Source organism: Poecilia formosa, unplaced genomic scaffold, assembly GCF_000485575.1.
Source record: "Poecilia formosa unplaced genomic scaffold, Poecilia_formosa-5.1.2 Scaffold6, whole genome shotgun sequence".
NCBI classification, from domain to species: Eukaryota; Metazoa; Chordata; class Actinopteri; order Cyprinodontiformes; family Poeciliidae; genus Poecilia; species Poecilia formosa.
The window spans coordinates 4,453,065-4,471,116 of NW_006799945.1; the positions used below are offsets into that span (position 1 = coordinate 4,453,065).

Sequence of the window (18,052 nt, forward strand, 5' to 3'; positions counted from 1 at the left end):
ATATTGCAATAATAATAATCCAAAAATAATATATGGCGAGTAAACGGGTTGAGTCATATTCCACTCCTTACCTAAAGGCGGCGATGGCACATGGTTTAGAAGAAGCACTCGGAAATGAGACTGTTATTTGCTTAGCATGGTTCACTCATAGCACAAGGCATTTTAAGCTTACCAAAGTTTGTTTGGACTTTAGAGCTAATATAGTACGTTGNGAAAAAATATGAATACTTTTGCAAGGCACACAAGAAAACAATTTTGAAATGAACCCTTTTTTAAAAACATAAATAAAAAAAGTAGACAAAACATCATCAAGTTGAAGACAACGTGAAAATGAAAAGCAGATTCATCAGGGACCCTGACAAGCCATCACCCTCATGTCAGCAGACAACAAAACAAACTGCTTAGCTGGAAATCTTGTCAGAAAATTTGCATCCTCGTTTGAATCAATTATAGTCCTGACAATATTACCCATCAATCACTCTGCTTACTTAGTTCCCAACCACTGGTTCGCTCTTTCAGAAGATTTCTAAGTGATTGTAGAAACTTCTCAAGGTCTACTCTGGCCCTCCACTAGAGGGGAGAATCACAATGTGAAGCTAAATGCCTCTCATTAGTCCGAATTCAGGTCAATAACCCTTGATAAACTGATAGAGGGGAAAAGTGAATGCAGAATTTAACATGCATACATCCAGTAATTTAAAGAATCCACTTGAATTAAAGAGTTAATCTTATTTGTGAGCTCCAGTGTATTTTCTTTATGTTTCTTCAAATAGCATGTCTGTAGTTTCAGGCAGACAACAAAAAAAAAATGCAGACAGTGATTCAAAGAAAGTGTCTACCTGGTGATAGGAGCCTCCAGGTCCACAGGCTTCTTCATCTCCAAAGAAAGAGCGGGGGCGCATTGCTCCTCTTTGTAACCTGGAGTCACTTTCACACGAGGGCTTCCTCTGTGGAAACGCAAACAAGCGGTCCAATTAACCTTCCTGAAAACTTAACTATCCAGAAACTCCACAGTGAACTTGTTTTCAACCTTTGTGTCCAACCTGGATGGGGGAACATGTTCCAGTTTATCAAGGCATGCTGTCGAAGAAAGCGGCTCACACAATCCATACACAATAAACTGCATAAAAGCTACATGAAATGTGCATGGAAATAGGAAAGACAGTGAAGAAAAGGAGAAAACACACATATCTCCTTGCACATAAAAATAATTTGCAGCATTTTGCACACTCTCTCGAGCAATTAGCTTAAAACAATTAACCTTTTCTCAAAATAGCTCTGGACAGCAGCTGCAACATTCATACAAATCTGCTGTGAATGTGTGCATCACTTACTTTGGATAGACAGGCTCGTAAAGATACTTTTCCTCTCCTCCACCCAACACATCAAACAGGAGGATGTAGCCATTGGCGGTCTGAAAACAAAGGCAGAAAGACAGGAAGTGTTTGTCCATTAAAACCCTTTTCAAAAAGTGGCTCAAAGGTTTTTCGATTTGCTGAACGGAAGTTCGAAAGCCATCTACCGTAGAAACTACATCTAATGAGTCACACGCATTCGGCCAGTGACGAGGTTTTAGTCCCTTTTGAGGCTAATTCAGCTCAAATTAAAAACTGTTCAACTGTATTTTTACATTTTTATAGAATGCCACAAGATAAGAAGGGGAATATTAACCATTCGTGTTAAAGATTTCTGACACCCAAAAGTCACTTTGTCAGTTTAACGGTTATGTAACATAGTGTCACCTTTGGTCTTTTGGCTGCAGTGTGAGGGATTATGCAATGTTCTCACATGAAAACTATTCCTGCAACTGACCAGCTCCTCCTTTCTGGTGTTATCTGATCCTATGACCAAATAACAAAGATGCTACAATTGAAAAGGTGTCACTTCAACTGATTTTAAGAACAAATCTCTAATCATTGTGAGCAACTGGAAGAACAAATGGGAAGAAGCGTGAATATACCAAAAAACAACAACAAAAAAAGGCTTATTATATATCTAAAGGTCAGCAGATCAACATCAACTGCAGAATATTTAATTATTTAGCATTTCTTCACCAATAAGGAAGGATGTTTCGACCGCCAGAGTTTTCTTTGATGCATGAACTGCAGATTCCAATAAGAAGACATAAACTTATCTGGGAAAATGTTTAATTTCAACATTTAAATAACATGTTTTCTCTCAATTTAAGCATAAAAAGAAATGCAGACAAACAGCTGAACTTTTCACCTTGCCCTGACTAATCATCTTCACACAGGCGGACGGGTAGAAATAAATATTTCTGATGCTTTTGGTTTCTTCAAGAGAAATCCAATTCACCTGATATTTGTGTCAAGTAAAAGCTTTACAAAAGATAAATATAATGAATAAAACAAAACACTTAGCCAGACATCAAAGAAAATAATGTGCATTGGTGTGATGGCAGGTTAGAAAAAGTGGGAATAAAGAAATAGAAACATAATCTCTTGGTGAACACTAGTTGGAATCAGAAAGTTTGCTCATTTTTTCCATCGGTTGAATTATAGCATCACTAACACTTTATACTTAATGCCCTCAGTGTTAAAACATAACAATGCAAATCTTCCAAAAATAAATCACTTAAATCTATCCATTATCTTCATAGCAATCAACAAATATTCCTGCTGATTAAAACGCATAACAGCCATTAGCTAAATACAAAAGTAAAACTGTCAGCATTTCAACATCCACTGGAGAAACTCCCTAGTCATCATAGAGAAACAGCAAGGATACAGACACACACTGCTGTCAAGGAAACTTCAGAACCAGAGCCTGTTGGCTGAAACATGAAACGAAACTTGATCTGCAGTCCCTCTCCAGCGAAAATGTGCCAAGACTGTGCAATGTCTGTACATAGAAACCAGCTCCGTCACATCTGGATACAAAGGGGTTTAAACGAGACAAACAAAGGGGGTAACCTGAGGCTTGCTAAATATTTTAAAGTTATGGAGTGCCATAAATTTAACAAAAAATAATTATGATAGGCAATGCTTTCAATTTCAAAAACGACAAGAAAACAATTGAATACATACAAGATTGCTGGACCATATTTAATGATTTTTCAAACTGAAAAGAAAAAAAAATCCACCAATTCTTACAAAAGGTTTTAAACGTCAATAAAAACAATTCAGATGTAACCTCAGTTTATTTGAGACATTCTGATCATGATCAATCTACGGTTGCTTTACTGCTAAAAGATCATTTAGAAAGACAACTATATATATTTTTTTCTTAAGTATAACCTTTCACTGTTGAACAGTTTCTGCAACATGCGCAAAATCCTTTTTAAAAACTCACATCTGGAAATCCTTTTAGATCTGAAACAGAAAACGTTTCTCACACATTTGTTCTATTAAAAGAATGGCATAACAATTTCTAAAAACACCAAAACATTCTGGATCTTTTTTTATTTTTTTTTTGTATATTTGATTTCTAAAATTTATTTCAAAAGATCGCTGGTTACAGAAATCAGAGTTACGACTTCAATCACCCCCCCATCGTTCATCTGCAGGTTAATCACAGTAAAACTTAGAAGCAAGTACAGGTGCTTTCTGCCGGTGGGGCTTTGATTAGGTTCATTTCGACTCGGTACAGGGAATAAAAACTGCGAATGAAAGAAAGAGTAGATACAGAAAGAGGGCTTCCAGGACACCTTGTACTTTCAATGTGATCATACATGCGGAGATAATGGCGTAGGAAGAGGCAGGACGCCAACTGGAGCCCCACAAATATGTGGGCACTGAAGTTCAAAGGCAATCAGTTGCCCAGCATAGGGGAGGTTTTTGTGGCTTTTTTCATGAACAGTCATCAGTGTTCAGGCTGTGAAGCAAGTGTCTGTGAAACACTAAAAAAGAAATGAAAAAGAAAAAGAAAAAAGAACCCTACCTGTTTGATCAAACAGCTAAAATATACATGACCAAAATCTGATAAACCCTTTTCAATAGAGTCAAGGAATCAGATTTTTTTTTCTAACACTTGGTAGCAAGTGTTAGCATTCCTGAAATATATGATTTAATATTCTTAAATTAACCCTTCTTGACTTAATGATGTGTCTGAAATAAACAACATCAAAGGTTTGACCTCATGCCAGAGTTGGAAAAACATAAAATGAAAGAAAAAAAAAGCTGACTTCAGGCAAACCAAGAGAAAGACTTTGGAAGTCCTTGTAGAGAAACCGAGAAGTCAGCAGAATACTATACAGTGTGATGCCGTATCGAAGCCTCTCTCTTAGACGTGTCTAAACTCGTCCCAGAGGTGCAACAACACACGCGCGCACACACACACAAACACACAAGCTTTCAGCCAGCTGATACTCTTCTCGAAACTGGGAGAACTTCAACAACTTCAGCTGCAACAGATCATCATTTAAATCCATGCAAACTTCGTCGCGGCCAACTTTTGCTGCAAAACAGGAGCCTCTGGCACGAAGCGCATCAAGTTAAACAGCTCAAAAGCAGAGCACAGATGTGAGACGCGTATCTAACAAGAGCAGGGCTGAGAGCGCCCTGAAAGCCCACAGCTGTCAGGTGTGCTAACCAAGAAGTCTAAACGCATTCCTCCATCACCGTTAAAGAGTGCAGTCAGGTTACTCTGATCACCGCTGCCGAAAGGGCCAGCTGTATTTATGGCCGAGCGAATGCGCTGTTATTGTGTTGCATCATGGATGTTCGGGCTGGAGATCAGAACCTGTGGGCCGCAGCAGAAAGATACCGACGCTACATCTAGAAATCAGCCTGCTATTTCTAAACCGTCTGTTGTTCTTCAGAACATTGCTGAATAATGGAGAATTAAAGCTGCCTCCTCCCCCACACACAATGTAACGTATGTGTGAATGCACACTGTGCATGTACAGGAGAAAACTTGCAGAGAGATCCTGGCAGATTATACTTTACTGAGCAGCGCCTTATGAGAGTCTAAAAACAGAGAGGGAACATTTTGGCCTCGGAATGATCCCAAAAAAGACGGAAGAAAAGCTCAGCGGTGAGAAGTATTTCCTGTGTTTCAAGATGTTTTTTTTTTCTCTTTAAAGTTCCTTGAGTTCTTTTTCTAAAATCCTTAACTTCATTCAGACTCTTGGCTAAACATAGATGCCGGCCATAGTTTAAAAGGGCGATTACGTTAGCCTTGGGGTCTGTAGGGTGTGTGAGCGGCCTTAACATCTGGAAAACAGCTGCTTTTTTCAGAGTGAGGACAACTGTCTGGGTGAGCCCGACTTTACTTTACTCTCTCTCTTTCTCTAATTAAACAACAATACAAATCTTGATGTGAGAAGTTGTTGGTTTTTGAAAATAACGGGGGAAGGTATTTGCTCATCAATGTACCTGTGAACTTAAACAGACTCCAGAAAAAGTAAATGAAATTAGAAAAACAACTCTGATTTTCAAATGCACTTGTTAAAACGATAAGTCGGCAAATGATGGATGGGAAACATTCCAGTGCATTGCTCAGCAGAGCAGCTACAGCCTATTTGGCAACTGCATTTTCCTTGATTCTTACATTACACGCATTTTTGACCAAAGCAAATACTTTGATGGGAAGCTGTTCAGTGCAAAAAGAAGAAATATATCTAAAATGAATACATGATTGTGCTTTATTCACAGCCAGGATAAATCTACCACATTCAAACAAACTACACCCATTAAACCCTGTGGAAGTAGACAAAAGTAAGATTCTGGAGCCAAGCGGCTAAGCAGGAAACTGTCCTTAATCTGTGAGTAAACACTGACGGATAAAAACTAAGTAGAGGTGGGTGGTAGCTACTTATGTTTACTCAGATACATTTACTGCCATCAGTAGAATAGATTTTACTTTTATTTAGGTAATATTATTAGTATTGCTGCTCATAATTGAGTAAAATGTCTGGATCCTCTTCCCAAAGAAAGTCACTTCCCTGAATAAGAACAAATGTGTCAAAAATCATTAAAGACAATCAATACAATATGACTATAAATAAGATAAATACACAGATAAATGACTACATTACTCCTAAAATTGAGCCACACACAGGTAATAAGTGAATTAAAAAGTTCAGTAAAGATCAACGATATGTTTTGAAGTATTTTTTTCTTTGTGACTTTCATCAACGTTTTAAATAAACTCATTTATGCAGTGAAGGCAAAAAAGCAATATGTAAAAAGGAGAGAGTAATAATTTATGCGGGATGTTGCTGAGCTCAGTTCGAGCAACACTGCAAACTACAGACACACACTGAAGATCATCAGCTCTCAGCATTTTAAAGTCTGAATCAGTATCTGAAGAAAGCGCTGAAGAACAAAAACACATGCTCCCAATAAACAGCTTCGCTGCCTTCAATCCGTGGTTCTTACTGCACCTTGCGTTGCGCACCAATAAATCGCCCACATCCCACGGTCTGACTCTACGCAGGAGCTTCTGCTGCGTTACATTAAAACAGCTTTGATCAGTAGAAACATGCAAAGTCCTGGTGGTTTGAGATTGTTCTCCAAGATGCTTCATATGCAGTTGATGCAGAATTTAACTAAAAATGAGCAACATGTTCTCTACAAACAATGCAACCCGTCCGTTAGAAGTAGCATAACTGTTTAAGATGAGGTAAATAGCTCTTATTGGCTCTTTTATGCACTACTGCTTATTATTCAGGCATGTCTAATAAGTAAAAAGAAACTGAAATAGTCAATTTCAAGTCATTTGAGTAAAGCAAAAACAGAGAGAGGAGTTATTGTTGCAAAAATGTAATTCCAGCCTCCAGCGCTGTCAGACTCCCACTGGGTTTTACTAGATAAACTAACACAGGAGCTCAGATGTAAACTGTTGCTTTAAAATCTACACACCTCTAGAAGCAAGGTTTTCCAGTCAGGGCTTTTTAACAACTAATTTCTATATATTTTGAGTGCATATTAATAAAGACAGCAATTAGCTTTTTTTTAATTTTTTTATTTTTTTAATATCAAATATAACACTCATCAAATTGATTTCTGATGTTTACAGTTTACTCTGAGGCTAAAAAAAGCCACCGGAAAGTCAGAAACAGTCAAACCTAAGCTGTGTTTGCAAAGGTCAGGTTGTGAGTAGAGATTAAATCCAGATATTTTTAACTTCTTCACCTCCTCCCTGCTGCCTTGAGACCAGGCGAGAATGGGAAAGAGCGCGAGCGGCTTCTTTTCCAGACACATTTGCGGCATTCCTTCATGTATATTTTCAGCTCACAATAGGAGGTAAAGACAAAAAGCAAGAGCAGAGAGAAGAGGAAACAGACCAGCTTGAACAAGGCAGAAGCTTATCAGGCCTTTAATCTTCCTCTATTTTATTGACTCGTTTTGAAACAAACAGATTTATCATTTATACAATCATGTTCTGTCTTTATAATATTAGATTAGATGTTACAAAAAAAACAACAACTTTCAAACTAAAAAACCCAAATGATCTTGAATGCTCCCACTTTACTGGCCTTTTGCCTTTCTCCGTTTTAAAACCTGACAGACAAAATGGCATCAAGGATATTAGGTGTTGTTTTGGGACAAACAATGCTTTAACCACGCCTTCTGTCCTTGACACTGTTGCTAGCAAATGGCCTGCTCGCTACTTCATTGGTCACAAAAGTGTGGGTGTAAAAAGAAAAGAAAAGAACAGATGATGTATCCCCAAGTTAAAGAGAATTATACCTTTTTTCCTCCCCATCTGTTTTGTCCCATAAGTAATAAATCAGCTCAGGATTCAAGATGGCCTTAAAATAGCCTCAACGTCAATAAAATTACCTAAAGTTACTCCTACCTTTGGATCCAACTGAAAATGAAAGCTGTGCGACTGATGAACACAATGCAGTACCTTTGTTTGAATCGTTTCACTTTGAGTAGACTCAATCGTGCAGTGATAAGCAGAGGACAAAGGGTTGAAATTATGCAAATACGGCTCAGTAAAGCCATTCAAACATCACATTCTGATTTTACTATTTTGGTTGTTACTGCCTGCATTTTGACGGTTTTTGTAGTGTCACTGTGAACCATTTTCTGTGCAGCATTTGTCCAAAGATTACTGGCTCTGTCCTGCAACATACCTAAGGGGGATTCTTTCTAAAATCGTATTTGTGACTGATAAATGACTCATTATTGACCTGAAAGCTAAAACACACAGAGTAACTGGTCAATCTGGTCATGAAGGATGAGGAATATTGGTGGAGAGAGAGCAGAAACCCTTAAAGGCAGCAGATAAGTGGAGACAAGACAATAGGGAGTCATTTGGTGTTAAAAAATGCTCACAAAGGCAAATAGTTGGGCTAGTATTGTTGTTTAATGTAGTCTCAAGCCTGTATGGAAGTTCATGTTAAGTTTTTCCACCAACATACAGCAGTCTGTGAGTTTTTTAAAACGACCACAAGCTCAAAGTCTGGCAAGAACTTTGACAGTCCTCAGCATTTAACAGGCTGCTATTATGCAGGGGGGTAAAAAAAACAAAAAAAAAAAACAACAAAAAAAACACAGTTTGATCTGAAGAAAATGCCAATAAAGCTAAGTTTGCAGCAAGTTTACAAGCAAATTGCCAAGAGGATATTAGAAAAGGGTAGAGCCTAATCAATGAAACTAAACATGAGAGCGGATGAAATGTCACAGCGTACTTACCGCCACAGCGACCATGGAGTCGTCTGGCTTCCATTCTGCTTTCTGGTAAAAGCCAAACTGGGCCGCTGCCTTTGCAGACTCAATGTAGCTGACTATCAAAACACTGGGCTGTGTGTGAAGGAAAGGGACATGGAAAAGAAAATGAGTACTTTCAGAACACAAGGAAACACAGAAAACTAAATGCCTCATGATGTCGAACTTTTCAGGCTCCATTCAACAAAAAGAATCAACCATGAGAGAAACTCTGGGCTGTTTTTTTTGTGTTTAGTCGTTTTGGTTAAGTTTTAAAACATAGCTCTTGGTAAAGGATGATTAGGGGTCTTAAAATGCAGTGTTTGGGGTTGTGTTAGGGTGGGACTTCTCACTCCAGCAGAGACAGAGTGTATTTAAGAAACCACCAGGTACACAAAAAAAAAATCATAATTTAGATTAACTTTATTTATTTATTTTTTTTACATCATTGCTTGTACAGATTAATTTTTAAAATACCATGTTGAAATAAATAAACACCAAAAGATTTTTTTTTTCCAATATGTATCATTATTCAAACAAGCTAGGATAGGCATTATGGGTATTGTAAAATGAGCCGACAAGTCACTCACTCTGCATTAAGACTGTCCTACTTTGTCCTTCAAATTTGAAAGTTGCAGATTGTGGCAAATTTGAATGAAAGCTTGACCCTACTGTGCTTTTCGTACTGAATACCTCAACACAACAGTACTGCCATAGGTATCACATGGCAGTTCATGACAATCCTAAATTGTCATGAATTTAGGATAATTCATGACAATCCATAAATATTACAGGTTTCTGTGCCTCCACAATGAGTTTTAGCTTTTCTGTGGAGGAGGAAACAATCAGTAATTTTGTTACTGATTGTAACAAAATTACCTTAGAGGATTTCTTGTAAAGCTGCAGCACACCACAGAGCATGCCATTTGGTTAAATTTTACCCCAGCAAAGTTTTTTTTGTTTTTTTTTTTTGCTCTGAAGCTTAATATTATTTTATAGGTCAAGCTGCGACTATTGTAATTTTATAAACCCCATCAACGGCTCATGCAAATTCTTTTCCTAGACGTTGTGAAAAATGCATATTTTTATTTATTTGAACTGCGGCTTGAAGAATTTCCAAATTCCACAGTCACCCAGAAACCTGAATTTGTACAATTTGGAGTTGTGGACACTTCCTCATAGCTGTCCATGTTCATGAGAACCAAGTAAGTCACATGATTTTATTTGATTTTTTTTAAGAGTTGGTTGTTTGATTTTGTTGCTTAATGAGTTCCTTTTAGTAACAGTCAGGATACCCTGTAGACTACAGCTGCAGTGCCAAAAGCTACAGAAGTTTAGGCTAGCTGATGTGTCAACTTCGGCACGAAGCCAGTGTAGCCACTCCTCTCTCAAATTTCCGAACAAAGCAGGTGCGTACAGGCCACTCATCACAGATAGACTGCCACCAAAATCACCAGAAGTCAGATATTTTGGCAGAACAAACATGAACAATCACAACCTAACCACAGAGGTCTTCTACATAATAGACATGATTAAATTTTTGTTTCAATAAAAGGATGTTTAAGCTAATATTTATGCCACACGATAGAGAGAGAAAAAATAAATACGCATCCTATTGTACCTTTACCTTGTCAGAAGCAGTGTGTTTATCATATATTATTTACAAATGTTCAACTTTATCTATCAGGCTCTTAAATACAGAAGAAGCTGCTAAAAAATGAAATCTGGTAGAAGTTTAAGGCCCAAACCACCATCTCTTGTTTTGTTTTATTCTTTTACTTGCTGATTCTGACAGCTACATGCACCCTGCTGAGAAGTTATTGCAGCTTCATGATTAGAAGTGGGAAAAATACCTTAATCACACTTTTTAAAAAAGTAGTTGGCATTTTGATGAAAAGGTGAGAACTTGTTTTATTTTCGTCACCATAAAAAGACAAAGTACTGCAGAAAAACACTGAACACCTACAAGTGTGTCAGGTCCTGAAGTAGGAAAAATGTGTCCACGTGTAATTTTAGATGCAGGGATACTTAGTCAATGTAATTAGAGGAGATGGTTTAACTCTTTCTTCTCTATGGTGTTTGTTTCATATAATTAAAATTTAATAATGTCACTGACAGCAAAACAGAAACCTCTGTCTTCTTTAGAGCTCCTAAAGCACAAACTACAGAGAGGTTCAGCACTAAAGGATCATAACACAATAAATCTTCTGGACTTGTAATTTTGTTCTTGTTCAACATAGTTTCCTTGAAAATGATTAAAGCTTCTCTTAACTTATTTTTGTAAAATTGAAACTGTAGTTTCTTACCCACTAAAGAGTTTGTTTTCTTTACAGATTAGTATTTTATTGCACTGAGAAGAAAAAACAAAACAAAAACTTTATTCTATAGTTTTCTGAAAATTTTGCAATTCATCCTTGATTCCATTTATCACAATTCTGATTCTCATTTAAGGCCAGATGACTTTCAAAAAATACAACAGATTATGACTCAAACCAAAACGACTGACTGACCAACACAATACAGGAAGTAGATTAGGACATTAACAAAGGACAAAAGGAAGTAAGAAAACTAGGAAAGAATAGTAGGAAGGACACAAGGAGGGAGAAGTTAGCAAATGAGGTAGAAAGGAAGGACAAAAAGAAGGAAGGAAACAACATTTAGAAATACAAGTATGTTCTATATTCTTATTTCCGTTTGCATTTCAAATAAAAAAAACTGCTAAGCTACTATAAACAGGATACTTAACATGCTATGTATTTGTATTATTATTGTCATTTCCCACGTCGCGTCAGCAAGTGCCTGAAACATGCAGTCACTGTTGGCTAAAGAAGACTTAGGAAAACATTACAGAATACACAAACAATTGCTCCAAGTCTGTGCTTTGAAAATATGCAGAACCACGTGTACTTATGTGTCTGTGTGACAGAACAGAACACATTTATCAATTTACTACTCTACTTCTCAAACGACTGCACTGCACCTCAGCTGAGCTGCCTGATTTCAGGCTGCTGCTGAAGACACATGAAATTAAAGAGAGAAAAGATCCTGAATAACAGTTCAGTTTCTGAGTTCATCTTTCTTTAATGGTAAATGGACTGAACTTATATAGCGCTTTATCCAATCATTTTTGACCACTCAAAGCGCTTTATACTAGAGTCACATTCACCCATTCGCACTCACAAGCGCTCACACATTTATACACCGATACGCAGCTCGGTAGGCAATTTGGGGTTAAGTGCCATGCCCAAGGGCACATCGAACTTACAACCTTCCGATCGAACTTACAACCTTCCGATCGCAAGACGACTACTCTACCCACAGAGTCACAGTCGCCCGTAATAATGCTGCAGACAGAGACGGAAGGGAAGCAAGATATGCTCCAAATCCTGGGTGTGTCTGAGGAAGTTAACAGTGACCCCTTATCCATTGTTACTGCATCTTAATAATATACAAACGGTCTGGAAAACAATGCAATAGGTTATTGGGTCAAATAACTTCCTCTAAATGAAGCTTTTAGTAAACATCAGTGATGGGCTTCAATATACAAATTTGTCTTCAAATAAGTTGTACAAGTTAGCTGTCCTGTTAGCATAAAGAAACAAAAAGTAATGTTAATGTAAAATATTACTATTGCAGAACTGCAGAACCCAGTCAAACAGCACATTTTTTAAAGTTGATTTTAAGGGCTTTTATAGAACATTTATTTTGATAGGAAAGAGGGTGAAGAAAGAAGAAGACATGCAGGCAGCAGCCAGGGACCAGGAATCACTCCCAGTACTGTCGCCTCTGCACATGGTGTGTCTACGCTACTATTTGAGCCAACCAGCTCCCCCAAAAGCTTAATACTAAGCAGGAATTAAGAGCGAGAAATTGAAATTAATGCAAATCTCAGCAAGTCAAAAAGCTTCCAACACCCGGTTCAGGCGAGGAACACAAATGTTGTGAGGTAAAGGCAAAAAAACTAATGTGTTTTCATCAAATGCTGTTTGGCACTACATCCAACATGCAATATTTTTTGTTTTGATCCAACTCCCACGATTTTTTTAGCTGCTTTTTTTGATCTGAATGTACAACCTATCTTTTCAACATACCTAGAGGTTTATGTTATAGTTCTTTTAAACAAAAAAAAAAAAAAGCCCAACCACAAACTGAGTACGCAAATCAGTCTGTGGTTATTAGGATTAAACACAGGCCAATGGTTACAATGCAGCATTATGTGATGTCCCTGCTCAAAGACACATTAATGAATAAGTGAATGATTTCCATATTTTTTGCCACAGATTTTATGTGTAGTTTTTCCGCCTAAATTAAATAACCTATATGTTGCAAAGTCAAAGACAAAAACACTGGTTTGATGTTGTTTACATAGGTCTTAAAAAAAATCAAAAAGTCAATAAACAGAATCTTACCAATATCATAAGTAACACATACAAATAAAAGGCCTATTTGACATCATGTTCCAAATATTTTGTCTACAAAATCCAACTAAAGGATGAGATGAGCACAAAGGTATTACATCTTTGAATAGTCGACTATTAAACATTCTGGATGGATATTACTGTAAGCTATGAATTTTAAAAACAGGCTCTTACGAATAAGCAATTAGATCTCTGTGACAACTTGTTGAGAGACAGCACAGTAGAACCATCACTCTACACAGGTGTGTGGATATACCGCACTCTGAAATGACGCAAAACAACGTCATTTGCCATCTCAGTGGTGAGTGTACAGGTGTAACCATATGCCAACACATCACGGTAAAAAAAAAAAAAATCTCACCAACCTAAGCCTCACTTCTGTTATCTAAATTACCTAGTTTTTTATTTTTTATAATTCTCGTAGATATACACACATTACTGCCAGAGAAAATAAGCGGCTTCCAGATAATGAAGCAGCTTTAAAGAGTCTGTCGAATGTTTCTTGAAGTGAAACTAGCACTGCTGGCATTGTTGTTATCTGGTCAGCTGAGTTCTTGAACATGACCGACACCGGGCAGCAGCTTCACTCAACTTACCCGAGAGAACCAGACGCTGAGCTGCGTCTCTGACAGCAAGGCGAAGTAAAACCTCTGGGAGCTGGGCTGGATGTGAAAGGGCTCCTCGGCACTCCTCAGCGGACAAAGCAGCCTCCGGGGCCAGCCGGTTAGAAAATACATGACGGCTGAAACTCCCTCCTCAACACTCCAACAGTGCGGAGATCCTCCTTAAATAGTTTTTAATCCAGATGACACATTAGCGGCCGTTTTCGTCAGATTAAAAACTTTGGAAGATCCCAGTCTTTGGCACTGCGCAGGTTATCGGTACGCAGATGCCATAAAGATAGATTCAAGCAGCCAGTGAAGCTACGCGGCTAACTTAAAGCTAATGAGCGGTCCAAGGGAACCCAGAGTTCCCGAAAACAAAAGCAAAGAGAACCGCTGCGTCTCCACTTAGCCTCCAACTGTGAGATGCAAGCATCAAACGGGTCGAATAACTTCCGCTCCCAGTGTCGTATCAATTATTTCGGTGTTTTGACCAGAGGTGTCTGTTCACGGCTAAGAGTCCAGTTTTCACTCCACTCTGCCTCACCGTCGCCATTTTTACAAGCGTCTATCCGACTTAACGCTGATTGGGCGAGACCGGAGAGTTTGCGTGGTGTTGAACTGTGACGTCAGCTTTGTGTTATGTGAGAAATGCTGCGAGGAAGACAGAGTGGCTCGACGCTGACATCTGGCGGCGAAACAAAGTACCAACAGAAAAAAAGAAACTTACCTATTTTTTTGTCAAATTCTTAACAAGTCTAACAAGCAGACAGCAAATATGTCGGAAAGTAAAATTTAAAAGTAAACAAAATGGAAGAAAGCTGTAAACCTGCTAGTCAGATCTTTCGTTCTGTAAACAAAAGACAAAATTCTCACTCCAAAAGTTTACCATGCACAGCATCCACTTTCTTTCTTTCTTTCTTTCTTTCTTTCTTTCTTTCTTTCTTTCTTTCTTTCTTTCTTTCTTTCTTTCTTTCTTTCATGAACTGAGGTGGAATATTGCAATAATAATAATCCAAAAATAATATATGGCGAGTAAACGGGTTGAGTCATATTCCACTCCTTACCTAAAGGCGGCGATGGCACATGGTTTAGAAGAAGCACTCGGAAATGAGACTGTTATTTGCTTAGCATGGTTCACTCATAGCACAAGGCATTTTAAGCTTACCAAAGTTTGTTTGGACTTTAGAGCTAATATAGTACGTTGTATTTTAAATAATTCAATATTTGTCTTAAGTCTGTCGCGGTGAAACATCCAGCTGAAGCTCAGGAGCTAAAAAAGAAAGAAAGAGAGCAACATGGCTGTGGACATGAGATTACCGACTGTTAAAAACTCAATGTCTCTTTCACATTCTGCTGGTGACCGAAAAGATCTGGTTGTCCCTGGAGATGTGATCACTTCAGACACTGGGTTCATGAGGTACGTAACGAGCAAAACAGTAGAGGAATTTGTTGGACTTGAATTGCCACCCCCACAATTTTAACATTTCTTTAAACTTATTTGAGAAGCGATGCAGCAACTACCTGGTAGAAACTGGAATCGGGAAAATATATCAACTGTCTCTTCTAAAATAAAATAAAAAAGGTTTTTGGATCATAATAATAATAATAATAATAATAAAAAAGCTCACTTTCCTTAAAATCCTTGAAAACGCCTGGTCTCCCCATTTCAGGTAAACGTTACAGAATCTTAATCTTGAGTGCTTTTCCTGGTGTATTTTTCATTTTGTAGGACTTCCCTGGAGATCTCATGAAATTTACATTGTTTTATGAGGAGGATAATACCCCCACCCCCTACCCAAAAAAAAAAAAAATAGTAACCTAGTTATTTCATTAACAACAATTAATAAATTTAATGTCTAACATTCTGTTTGGATTCTTGAAACTTCAGCCCCAAATACTGAATAAAACCTTAGATGTGTTAGTGAGGATGGAACAGCCAGTAGCATAATCACAAACTTAAGAGTTTGGAGCAAATCAATTTCTGCTGTAGATTCACAGATGGTAATGTATTCAGACGTAGAAATTACATTACTAAATCCAATCACATATCTTCAGACAAAGTCTGCATTATTTGTGGCTTTTTGACTCCATATTTACAGTTCTCATTTTCCTCCAGGGGTCACGGCACATATGTTGACGAAGACAAGCTGACAGCATCAGTGGCTGGAGAGGTGCAGAGGGTGGACAAACTAATATGTGTCAGACCTCTTAAGACGAGGTGAGTCAATCAACTTTGAACTCCTGGTGCTTCTAATAACTAAGACAATGCGTATGTACTGCTATTACTTAATTCTGCAAATGCATTTGAATTATATTGATCTTTTTTTTATTGCAGATTTAATGGTGAGGTTGGAGATGTTGTAGTTGGTAGAATTACAGAGGTGAGATTCTATTTTTACTCCTTACGCTGTAAAAAGAAAATGAATCTCCAAATGTAAAAAAAAAAAGACAGTTAATTTAACATATAATTGAACTAAGTTTGTCAGACTTTATTTATTTATGTTTGTTTAACATGGCAACTTAATAAACTCAATATGTTTACTTGGATAGACTCAATTTGATTGCTTCTTACAAATCATCTCAATTTTCTTAAATTGGATCACCTGTTTAATTTTTTTTTTCAGGGTAGAAATAGAATTTGTATGATTGTTTTTCTCTTCTTTTTTTTTATTTCAAAAACTGTTGGTCCTCCATTTGTGATAAAACATAGGTTCAACAGAAGCGTTGGAAGGTGGAGACCAACTCCAGACTAGATTCTGTCCTCTTGTTGTCATCTGTCAATCTGCCGGGAGGAGAACTGGTGAGATGATCGAAATAACTTTGATTTTGTTTAGTCATTTTTTGTGTTGCAGTGTTTGCTCAAGTGTTTGATTTCACCTTTTAGAGGAGACGATCAGCAGAAGATGAGCTCACCATGAGAGAATACCTTCAAGAGGGCGATCTCATCAGTGTAGGGCATCATTAGTCTTTCATTGCCTCTGACTTGTATTTTACCATACTTACCGTTTCCAAGAATAATGGGCATTTTTTGCCTTCTCCTGTGATTTTCTTAGGCAGAAGTGCAGTCTGTTTTCTCAGACGGAGCCCTGTCACTTCACACTCGTAGTTTAAAGTATGGAAAAGTAAGTTTTAGTACGCTACAATTATTTCATGGAGGTTTTCTTCTTTCTGTGTTGTATTGTGATGATACACTACTATGTGATGACCAGTTTACCACTTCATTGCAGTTCTAACAGGTTATCCTTATGTTTCTTATCTTTATCATTAAAAGTTTATTTTTTGTGTGTATTAAAATTAATTAAAGATCGACTTTGCATTGCTTTAAAATTTTTAGTCGTCATTTTACCTCATGATCTGTTTGTCCTCTTTCTCTCAGTTGGGTCAAGGAGTGCTGGTGCAGCTTTCCCCGTCTCTGATAAAGAGGCAGAAAACGCATTTCCACAACCTACCTTGTGGAGCCTCCATCATCTTGGGGAATAACGGCTTTGTATGGCTGTATCCCACGCCGGGACAGCAAGAAGAGGAAGCTGGAGGCTTCTACACCAGTCTGGAGGTAGATTTAGAATCCACAAACGCCAACCTGGAGAAAAGCACTGAGAGACCTCGGCTCTAATTATTTTTTTAAATATAACCACACGTGAACTGTGCTTAACTGAGGTTGTTTTTGTGCGTGTGTCCCGTCTCTGTCCTCTCAGCCTGTGAGCCTGTCGGATCGAGAGGTGATTTCACGGCTTAGAAACTGCCTACTGGCTCTGGCTGCTCATAAAGTGCTTTTGTATGACACAAGTGTTCTCTATTGCTACGAGTCGTCTCTCCAGCACCAGGTAGGAATCACGGGGTTGTTCTCCGGAAGTCCAAAATGTAATCTATAAAGAAGAAACAAAGTCGTATTAAACAAATCGAACAAGAGGCAATTGTGCTGAAATTTCTGCTGCAATTATGAATTGAAACACATTTTTTTTCTTGCATATTGTCAGAGGATGGGTCTATTATACATGTTACGGTTACAACTATAATTTATTTGTTAAAGTTTTTTTTCCTTACATTTTTAAAAAAAAATACGATCTATTCGCTGCAGGTCAAGGACATCTTAAAGCCAGAAGTGATGGAGGAGATTGTAATGTTGACACAACAGAAGCTGTTGGAACACGAGAGTTAAGAAGACACAAACTAAAGTATCTAACCAAAATCAAAGTAAACTCTGTCTAATAGGACCACTTAGATTTCTTAGATGGCTTTTGTTTTGTATTTGATAAAACTCACAGCTACTGTTGCGAAAAACTGATTAAACAAAAAAAAAAGGTAAATTATTAGAAGACATCAGTTGACATCTTTTGATACACAAAGCAATTTTATTGTTTGATTAAATTCTGTAATTTCTATTTTGTTTGGATTCTGTGTTGTCTGT

General features: G+C 37.6%; 2 protein-coding genes across 2 annotated transcripts; one reads left to right on the forward strand and one right to left on the reverse strand.

Moving 5' to 3' along the window:
• Positions 1-812: 812 nt before the first annotated feature.
• LOC103149555 (RAB6A-GEF complex partner protein 1-like) lies at positions 813-14,235 on the reverse strand. The gene is made up of 4 exons (XM_007568774.2): positions 13,636-14,235; positions 8,610-8,717; positions 1,335-1,414; positions 813-947 (listed from the first exon to the last, which is right to left on the reverse strand). Exons 1-4 carry the CDS (start codon positions 13,774-13,776, stop codon positions 836-838), a joined length of 441 nt encoding a protein of 146 aa, XP_007568836.1. The 5' UTR covers positions 13,777-14,235; the 3' UTR covers positions 813-835.
• Positions 14,236-14,721: 486 nt separating this feature from the next.
• Positions 14,722-18,026, forward strand: exosc2 (exosome component 2). Its single transcript, XM_007568763.2, has 9 exons — positions 14,722-15,061; positions 15,761-15,862; positions 15,980-16,025; positions 16,355-16,444; positions 16,529-16,594; positions 16,698-16,766; positions 17,021-17,197; positions 17,340-17,468; positions 17,723-18,026. Exons 1-9 carry the CDS (start codon positions 14,940-14,942, stop codon positions 17,801-17,803), a joined length of 882 nt encoding a protein of 293 aa, XP_007568825.1. The 5' UTR covers positions 14,722-14,939; the 3' UTR covers positions 17,804-18,026.
• The last annotated feature ends 26 nt before the right edge of the window (positions 18,027-18,052 follow it).